Here is a 10435-nt window from a genome sequence, read left to right on the forward strand (position 1 = left end):
CTTATAGTGCATTCATCCAGCCCATACTTCCTTAACTTGCTGACAAGAATACTGTGGGAGACCGTGTCAAAAGCTTTGCTAAAGTCAAGAAACAATACATCCACTGCTTTCCCTTCATCCACAGAACCAGTAATCTCATCATAAAAGGCGATTAGATTAGTCAGGCATGACCTTCCCTTGGTGAATCCATGCTGGCTGTTCCTGATCACTTTCCTCTCATGCAAGTGCTTCAGGATTGATTCTTTGAGGACCTGCTCCATGATTTTTCCAGGGACTGAGGTGAGGCTGACTGGCCTGTAGTTACCTGGATCCTCCTCCTTCCCTTTTTTAAAGATTGGCACTACATTAGCCTTTTTCCAGTCATCTGGGACTTCCCCCGTTCGCCACGAGTTTTCAAAGATAATGGCCAATGGCTCTGCAATCACAGCCGCCAATTCCTTCAGCACTCTGATGCAACTCGTCCGGCCCCATGGACTTGTGCACGTCCAGCTTTTCTAAATAGTCCCTAACCACCTCTATCTCCACAGAGGGCTGGCCATCTACTCCCCATGTTGTGATGCCCAGCGCAGCAGTCTGGGAGCTGACCTTGTTATTGAAAACAGAGGCAAAAAAAGCATTGAGTACATTAGCTTTTTCCACATCCTCTGTCACTAGGTTGCCTCCCTCATTCAGTAAGGGGCCCACACTTTCCTTGGCTTTCTTCTTGTTGCCAACATACCTGAAGAAACCCTTCTTGTTACTCTTAACATCTCTTGCTAGCTGCAGGTATGTGCAGGGGTGGGCTGGATCTGAGTGGGTTGGGTGGATGAGGAGGGGGGTAGGTCTGTGGGGGATGTGTAGATGGGGGTATTGGCCTGTGGGGGGATGGATGAGGGTGGAGTAGGTAGGTGGGGGGTATTGGCCTGTGGGGGGAGGGGTAGAAGTGGGGGTGGGTAGGTGAGGGAGTATTGGCCTGTGGGGGTGAGTAGGTAGGAGGGGGGTCCTGGCCTGTGGCGGGAGGGGGGCGGGGCAGGGCAGGTCTCTGGGCGGGGGGGGTCTCTGGGGGAGGGGTAGAGGTGTGTGGGGGGGTACTGGCCTGGGGAAGGGGGCGGGGTGGGTCCCTGGGGGGAGGGGCGGGGTGCCCGCTCGGGGCTGCCCCTCTCCGCCCAGCCGAGCCGCGGGGGAGCGGAGCCGGCACTGGCTGCCTGACGTCACCGGCCGGGCTGGCGATAGGCTGCGCGCTGAACTCCCCGAAGCTGCGCCGGCTCCGGCTCTGCCCGCTTCATTCGGCACCTTCTGCAGCCTCGGCGAGCGCGCGGGCGGGGGCTCCCTCCAGCCACAGGCAGCCCAGGTAAGGCGCGTGCCCCCGCCGGGCCCCGCGTTCCGCTCTGGCCAGAGGCGCGTGAAGACCCAGGCGCTGCCGGAGCCCGAACTTCGTCGGCCGGCGCCTGCCCCTGGGGCGGCCGCGGCGGCTCCTCGTGTCATTAGCAACTTGTTGGGGGGAATGCCCGGCAAAGCTGCCCCCTGTGCCGAGTTAGCTGGAGCCGAGCAGGTGCCGCCGCACTGGTGCCTCGCTCCCCCTGGCTTGGGGCACGGCCGGCGTCGCCTGGGGCAGGCGGGGCTGAAGACAGCTCGAGCCGTCTAACCAGTGGGCTGGGGCTGGTCTAGTCCAGGGGCGCTGCGCTGGGCTGGAAACCCTCTGTAATGCGCGTGGTTTGTCAGTCGGGCAGCATCCCCCCAGCGTGCCGGAGTTTAGGCGACTTTGTACCATGTTGGGGCTGGAAGGAGAGCGGGGAGGGGGGCTTTGGCGGCAGCCGGTGAATTGTGTGTTTCTTGGTCTGGGTCCCGAGCTCTGATTCCTCTGGGTCCCTTTGCAGGCTTGATCTTTCACCTGCCATCTCCAGAGAGCGAACCGCGTCCCGTGCATTTCCAGCCTGTGCAAACCCCCAGCCCGGAACCAAGTCAAATCCAGGCATCTGCAGGGAGGAGAGGAAGATCCTCATCTTCTTAAGCCTCCTCAATGAGTGCCAAGCTCTCCAAGGAGTTGAGGCTGTCTCTGCCACCTTGTCTCTTGAACAGGACATCTGCCTCCTCCAACGCCAGCAGCACCTGCATCGCCCAGGTGGGGCAGCTCTTTCAGTCCTTCTCTTCCACTCTGGTTTTAATCGTCCTGGTCACCCTCATCTTCTGCCTGATCCTCCTCTCCCTCACCACTTTCCACGTCCACAAGAGGAAGATGAAGAAGCGGAAAATGCAGAGGGCTCAGGAGGAATATGAACGGGACCACTGCAGCAGCAGCAGCCCCGAGGCAGGTATTCAGGGAGAGACACCCCAGGGAAGAAACACCCGGCTGGGAAGCTCCACCCAGGACTCGGGAATCCAGCGCCCGTCTCCCCCGGAGCCCAAGAGCGCTCACCCAGCAAGATCTTGTTTGGACACAACTAGTGCGGGGCTCCTGCAAACTGTGGTATTGTCATGATTATTTGGGGGGGGGGGGGGGACCTCGCCAAGGCTCTGTTTGGTGTTTGTAAATACTCCAGTGATGATTGTAGGCTCTGAAAAGAAAAGTTATTAATTAAAACGAACGAACAAACCCACAATCCAAGCGCATGACAAATCACGCTGCGTTTCTCATTGACTGTGCAAGGAATGGATGCGTCTTTTTAACGGAAAAGAAGCTGCACAGTGCTACCAAATATACAGTCATCTGCCCGGAGGCGTGGGGGTGGGGGATCCCAGTGTGATGCACAGAGTTATCATAAGGATCGAGAAGATATTTTTGCCCCCATTCCTCTCCTGGGCTTATCCCTAATTATATCTTATAAACGAACAATTTAGATTGGGGGAGGGAGGGCATGGCACAGGGTGAGAGACAAAGAAAGAGTGATCTGAACCATGCAGTGGGATCCTTAATCTCTCAAACAAAGGAGACGAGTGCAGCTCATGGCGAAAGGCAGGGACCTTTTGCCAGGGGAGGAGAAGGACCCGGTCTTTCTGTAGGGTCTCTTCTTTTGCATCAATAACTCTCTCTCCCTCTCCAAAGGCTGGATATTGTTTTCTTTAGAGATGTCCTCCCCTGGTTGAGCGCAATTAAAACGGCAGCCCTCCTAGTCCTTCCCCACTCCATGGTAAGCCCCCCCCCTCTCTCTCTGCAATAGCGAGTGCCTGGTGTGTCCCGACGCTTTAAAGCTGCCTAACAGTGCTTCTAGTACCATCCTGAAGCAGCGGGCTGTTACATCTTTTCCCCTACACCCACCCCAAGTCACTTTCCAGTGTAATATTCCATTCGTTCTATTAAACCTGGAATAAGGAATCCCCCCCCCTTTTTTGTAGCAGAGTACTACGTGATGTGCAGTAGTTTACCCCCATCAGAATGTTTGATTATTTATTTTAAAGAGGTGTGCCCTTGTTATACCTCCTGTTGGTACTGAAGCAAAATGTTGTTCTGTACTATGCACTGTACGCTGTATATTCTTCTTCGTTTATAGCTTTTACCCATTGAATAATGAATTTAGCAACAGTACAGATCTGGCTTCTACTTTTTAAGGCATCTTTATATCTTCTGGTCCTGTACTAGACTGTTATGAATATCCCTGCCTCCCCCAGGCCCCGAACAAAACTCTAATGGATGTGTGAAAATGCCATCTATTAAATCATGGTTAATATTTCAAAAGAGGCTGATGTAAGTTTCCCAGGAAAGGACCAACAGTTATTTGACTATGGAAGGAAGGTCTGAGTGGCTGCTTGTTACTGTATGTGTTTTGGGAATCCAAAGCAACGTTCATTACAGTAAATGCAGTTTTGACTAAATACTTAAACCAGTCACCATGACTTGCAAATGGTGCCTTAGCAGAATGGCCCTATCTAAACTTTGAAACCTCTCCTGGTGGTAGTATTAGATCAGAGGTGATGCTCTTCTGTCCATGTTAATGAACAGTAAACACAAAGACAAAAATAATCCAAGAGGGTGTTTTCCTAGATACACACTAGAAATACCTGCTGGATGTAATTTCCAACTATCTTTAATTTATGTTCTCTGTAGAATCCCCTCTCCCCTCTAAATCCTGGTGGAAAGAATGGATGTTTTAAAAATATGTACACAATGGGAGGTACAGTTGGTTAAAGATGGAGAAACGTGGTGTTGGGATGGGGCAGGACAAATTAACAGTAAATGCTCTATCTAACCGCATTACAGCACCAAAAATGCAGAGGTTAGGGTACTGTGTATCCATCCCATATTTATTCTGTTTCACTTCTAGCTAATCAAATGAGAAATCTCTATTGAGCTAGAATCTATGCCTCCAGCATCTTAGGCAAATGCTCTATCATCCAACTAACATTGCTCATCCACCTGCTCAGCTCAGTGGGGTATAATATGTCTAGTTGATCATATTTTTACATTGCAGTTTGATGAGACTGGCATCTGATTCTCATAGCAGCTATGATCAGCTGCTAATGATTATTCTGTTCTCTTTGGGACAAATGAATTTTTGTGTTTGACCCCCTTGTACAATTGCAGCTCATTAATGAACCATCATGGAATAATGAAGAGAATTCAGTGAACAGCAGTGGAGCTTCCTGGTTTTTGGTGATCTCCACTAAACGGAAATATTACTTTTTCCTTCATTTTGTGTCTTTTTAAACAACGTATAATTTTCAATTTTGTCAAAGCAATAAGGTGTTTCACATCACTTCAATGCATTTCTGGTTGATGATTCCACTCCCCTAGTGTCTGAAATCAGTCACTCTTCCTTTTGCCTTATGCACTCAAGGCATGCAATAATTCCCCAGAAGTGTACTGCCTGTCATACCTTATTGCAGTTATAAAATTACCCTATTTTGGATGAAAAAGGATGGGGGGGGGGGGGGAGACTGAGAGAGAGAAGCCTGGTATATGTGTGTGTGTAAAAATTCTGCTACTACTAAAAGGAGGGGCAGAAATGTGTTTAGGTTTTAAAATCTCTCACATTTAAAACTCTATCTTCTGTTTAATTAGTTGAGATTTAAATTTTTAATATCTGTATTTATGTAAATCTATGTAAATTATATGGTCTATGAGTAAAACTTGATACTGACTTTAATTTTCTCAGACCTGTGAACTTCTTGTGGTGTAACTTAAGGTTTTATAAAAAAAACAAAGCAAAATTAAATTATACAAGATAGCGGAAGTTATAAGTGCTCATTACCATCCTGAATTACTTCAGTAATGTTCATAAGCACTTCCAGGACACTGATGTAGTTTAAAGTACTGGTTTTACAAGGTTTAATTGAACAGTTTTAGGAGATCAATTTGATACCAGCAAGCTATGTAAGGTTTCATTTTTTATGAAACAATAAGCAATCTGGGGAATAAATGTGGATTTTTAAAAATGGGTTTTATGCATAGAGGTTGTCAAATCAATTGCTTCAAAACCCTATAACTACAGCTAAACTTCTGCACTTAACATTCAGTATTAATAAGGCTGATGGTGGTCCACCTTCCTATCCCCCCCAAAAAAAACTAGAAGGAAATGGCTTACATTAACTCTGTTGGATTTCTAAGGCAAATGTCCTCAACTTTTACTGTGAATTTGTTTAAAGGGTTTTGAATTTATATAAATGTATTTATATATATATATGACAGATTTTTTTGTGTGTAATCTTTCATACAATATATGAAGAAGATGGAAGTCAAATCATTGTTTTAATCTATGGTAACAAAAGATTAATAGCAGGTCTATGGGGTCTTTTTCTGTTTAAAACCAATACCATTCTGGTAAATTATGCAAGAAACCAAATGGATGAGTGAAGACTGATAATGGAATAGACAAAGTGTCTTTCACTTGGAAGGGCCAGATCCTACAGCTGGATCTGTGAGGGCAGACATATTTCTCAGTACAGGATTTGGCCTATAGTCCATTACCATCTCATAGCTGTTGGGAGGCATATGCAATAATTATAAATAAATATTATAATGCTTAACAATAACTAATCAGTCAACATCCTTGTGAGATAGACGAGTATTACTGTCCCTATTTTACAGAGAGGTAAATTGGGAGGTTAACATTAACTGAGAGGCCACACAGCAATTTGGAGGCAACATTGAATTTAGGAGTTGCTGATTCTCTGTCCTGGGCTCAGTTCTTCAGAGCCCATTGCTTCACAGGGAGCTCAATTCAGCTCAATGGAAAAACCTCTGTTGATTTCAGTGGCAGTTGGATCAGGCCCTTAGTCATCTTTCTAGCAGACAGCTGTCCACATCATCGTATTTGGCACTAATTTGCACCAGAGCCCTCAATTTCAATAGAGATGACCATCAGCTCTGACATACACTTTTGTCTTTAGACAAGGTCCCCTCCCTCCCCCATCAGGGCTGGGGTACTGTAGCAGGGCAGCACAGCTTACATTGCTGTCAGGGCTGCTTCTATGGAATGAGGTTTGCAGATTTGTCAGGCCTTTCACTGAACTAAATTCACTGTTTGTTTAATTTATTTGTAAGATTATTTCAGCATTTTTTCTGGTGGTTTTGACTGCCATAAGTACAATCTTTAGGTTGAAACTTGCAAGCCAGAACTCCATCCAGAAAATTTATTTTTCCTCATAATTGGAAAAATAACAAAGCAGACAATCCTCCGCTATAGAAATGGAAACAAGGAAAGAATAAAGAGGACTCCAATGTTTAGAAGGAGAGGGGGTTCTCCTATAACTAGAAATGGCTTTGCTTTTAATTAGAATTTTAGAGGCTACTGCTCTGTAGTCTAGGCTGGAAGAAAAATAAATATTACTGAGTCATTTACAATGGTGACTTTAGTTATTTAAAAATTAATCAATAGCTGTGTTACAAGTTACTATGTATATACCACTTCCCAGATAATTACTATGTGGTTGTTACATTGTTGCCAAATGCCCAGTGTTTTGAAGCAATTGTGTTTTACTTGTTATATAATTAAGGGTAACTCTTATGTAGGTAGAAAAAGAACAATACTCGGTCTCTTTTCTATGGGACTGAACTATTGGTAGTGCAATTGTAGGGCTTGGTTACTTTTGTTTTTCAGCATTTTTTCTGGTGGTTTTGACTGCCGTAAGTACAATCTTTCCTTAACATTTTATATCTACATGTAAGTTGGCGTTATTCTTATATACAAATTTTAATGGCGCTTTCCTTAATTTCAAATGTTAGGATTAGTTTTTACAGGACTGTATTGGCTCCCTCTGGTGGTTAACTCTATTTCCTAAACCACATTCTTTATCTAGCCCACCAGATCTGATAGAACAGAGGCTTTTTCTGCTTTTAGCCTTTCACCTATAAGTCACTGATTCAAATCCAGCCAAAGTTAGTAGTAAATGAAAATGTGTTATGATTTGTTGGCAGTTTGGTGGTCTGTGTGAAATGTTAATGCCCCTAGAACATTTTACAGGGGCCAGATGACTGCAGGACAAAAATCATTGCTATAACTGGCAAGATTTAGCAGTCTTGTTACCAATGTCAGAACTGAGGTTTAGGGCCAAAAGGGGTTGGAAGAGTAGCACTTTAGAATTGGTCCATAAAGATCACAGTTGAGGAAAATTGGTGGAACAACTCAGGGATCTTGCATTTCTGTGCTGATGCAATATCTGTTCTGTGGATAATTAGAAGTGTTCATTCTTCAGATCTGACAAGCCAATACCTTTCATGAACATATTAAATTAATAAGTCTCTGAGCCAGATCCTTGGAGGATAAATTACCCTGATTTGCACCAGCTGAGGTTTCTGCCTGATTTTAATTATTGTCTCTCTGATATGGAGGAACATATCATCTATTGATTTATTTTAGAGTTGTAAAGAAGCAAAATTATTGGCATCTAAAAAATCATGTCAGAAAAATATGTGTCATTTACTTAAGTGCATGAAATTGTACAGATTTTGGTGCCCAGAGCTCTCAAATGTGGTTGCATGATAATTCAGTGGTTCTCAATCTCTGTGAGACCCCAAATCAACTGATTTTCTCTACAATCTTATGGAAGAATTAATAATTGTTTATGACTAAATAAACTATAGATTTTTATTTTGCTTGTGCATTAGCTTTGCAAAGAGGAATAATACACAACCATGGATAAAATGCAGGAGAAAACTTTGTAAAACCACCCATACAACAACAATAAATTATCTTGGGGGCTTATGAGGACTGTAAATATAAGGGTAGGAGGAGGAAAATTAAAGGTAAAAGTAACAGAGCAACCCTATTATGAGAAGTAATGTGATCTGGAGGAATGAGTGCAGTGTTTAAAAAAACAAGGGGTTCTAAATCTGGCTCTGCTACTCATTGTGTCACCCTCCATTTCTAGACTATCTAATAATTGCAATATAGATAATTTATTAAAAAAATTCTCAACTTGCAGGTGAAATACATTAGAATGAATAAGATAAAATACTCTACACTATATGATATAGTGATGCCACAATATAAATTAAGGGATTTTCCAGGCTGGACACCCTGCTTCAGCTATTCTAGTTCTACATTTGGCAGCAAGGTACATGCAGAAAACTGTACAGCTGGAAGATAGATGGCTGGACAGGATGCTCAAACAATCAGACAGAGAGTCTCTGATTGAATTTTAAAGTTTAAGTGAAATATGAATTACAAAGGAAAGCCAAGAAGACTATTTTTCTTCTTTTGCTATTCCATCACTCATGCACTTTCCTTCATTGTATAAAGAATCTTGTTCTCCTGTAGAGTCAGATGGAGGGCTGACTAAATTTATAGGAGGAAAAGCGGATGGGGAAAATAGAATTCTTATGGGAAATCACAGACACAGTCATGTCAGTGGCAAAACTCCATTGACTGCAGTGGGGTGGGATTTCACTCAGTGGGTATTTATTCATTTAGTCTCACTCTGGGCTAATAATCCTTTCCTCTTGATGGCCTGTTCTGATTCTTTTGATTAGGCTGTTGTATTTCTAAGATTCCTTTGACTCTTTTTTTTTTTTCAATTCATTGAGCTGCCACACTTTTTTACATGGACTCCTTCAATCCTTGGGGCTACTACTCTTCACCCCCAATTCTCCCAGATTTGGCAGCACTCTTTTTGGGCCATTTATGTATGACCATCTCATACTCCCTATAATTTAGTTGGTCCATGTGAGTTGCTGCTCACTTCCCCAGAGCACTTAGAATCTGAATGTTCTCCTTGGATTCAGCTTCTTTTTCTGGGCTCTGCTTTTCCTCACACTAGGTAATTTTACAAAAAGAACAGGAGTACTTGTGGCACCTTAGAGACTAACCAATTTATCTGAGCATAAGCTTTCGTGAGCTACAGCTCACTTCATCAGATGCATACCGTGGAAACTGCAGAAGACATTTAGTTTCTCTCCTGCCAATCCTGCCCCCAAATGTCTTTCTCTAAACTACCACTTGCTTTGATTTCTGCAAATTAAATGTATTCTAAATCCAATATTGCCACATTCTTTCCAATGGCATGGCTATGTCAATATGATATTACACTCCCTGCGGCAAAGCAGAAGTTGCCAGGAAAGTGCCCGACTTCAAACAGGTTGAGCAATGCTGCCACACTTTTGACATGGGGCATCACCTGTGCAACACTGCATTTCCTGAGTAAGCCACCAACCCTAAACTGAAGGATGGTGCTGCTGAGAAGCCAGCAACTTTCCATCACAGGAACATCACTGCAAGGAGAGGTACTGAGTTACTGTTCTGGAAAGGGCTATGCAAATGAGATGAGGTGACTGAAAGTATGGGAATGATTATGGTAGTGTGTATATACTGAGATGTGAGTATGTGCACAGTCAACTGCATATTTCTATGATTTCTGCTCCCCACTCCAATGCCCCAGTATAAATCTTGTTTCTTTAAAACACAATACCACTTACTACAACCCACCCTCTTACCTTGTGTTACCTAAATACTCAAGAGCAGCGTTTATCAAATGCAGCCACCAGGGGATTTTCATGTGGCCACAGCCTACTGGATGGCATTGGGGTGGGGGGAAGCAGTGGTCCCTCCCCCAGGGCTGCCAGTGTGGGTTGGGCCCTGTCCCCCTCTGGAGCCACAAACACTGGAGGAGTAGGCGGGCAGTGGGGCTCGGGCTTCAGACCTGGGGTGGCGGGCAGCAGGCTCCAGCCATGTGGTGGTGGGCTCCATCCCCTGGCCATGGGCTTTGAGCCTGGCCCTGGCCCTGGCCTCAGGCTCACCCCACCCCCACCTGCTGCTTCCTCTGGCTCTGGGCTCTGGCCATGTGGCAGTGGGTTCTGACTGCCACGTGGGGCCATGTGATCCAGGCCCAGCGCCTAGCCATGCGGCAGGGACTGCTGGCCCCAAGTTCACCCCCCCACACACATCACCCCTGGCCCCCACTGCATCTCTGACCCCAGTCCCCAGCTGCAGGGCTCTGGTCCCTGGACTCACCCTCCCTATCACTGTTGGCCCTGAGCTGCCTCCCTACCTGCTTCCCCATCCAGGGCTTAATTTGTCCCCCAGCT

General features: G+C 45.1%; 1 protein-coding gene across 1 annotated transcript; it reads left to right on the forward strand.

The window, feature by feature from the left end:
- Nucleotides 1–1231: 1231 nt before the first annotated feature.
- Nucleotides 1232–5049, forward strand: LOC311514350 (uncharacterized protein C11orf87 homolog). The gene is made up of 2 exons (XM_084616905.1): nt 1232–1330; nt 1857–5049. The coding sequence occupies exon 2, from the start codon at nt 2000–2002 to the stop codon at nt 2456–2458; it is 459 nt and encodes a 152-aa protein (XP_084473031.1). The 5' UTR covers nt 1232–1330; nt 1857–1999; the 3' UTR covers nt 2459–5049.
- The last annotated feature ends 5386 nt before the right edge of the window (nt 5050–10435 follow it).

The sequence above is a fragment of the Lepidochelys olivacea genome (genome assembly GCF_965140295.1).
Source record: "Lepidochelys olivacea isolate rLepOli2 genome assembly, chromosome: 1".
Taxonomy (NCBI): domain Eukaryota; kingdom Metazoa; phylum Chordata; order Testudines; family Cheloniidae; genus Lepidochelys; species Lepidochelys olivacea.

Excerpts from the sequence above, each read along its gene's own strand:
- LOC311514350 (XM_084616905.1), top strand. The coding sequence starts at position 2,000 with ATGAGTGCCAAGCTCTCCAAGGAGTTGAGGCTGTCTCTGCCACCTTGT.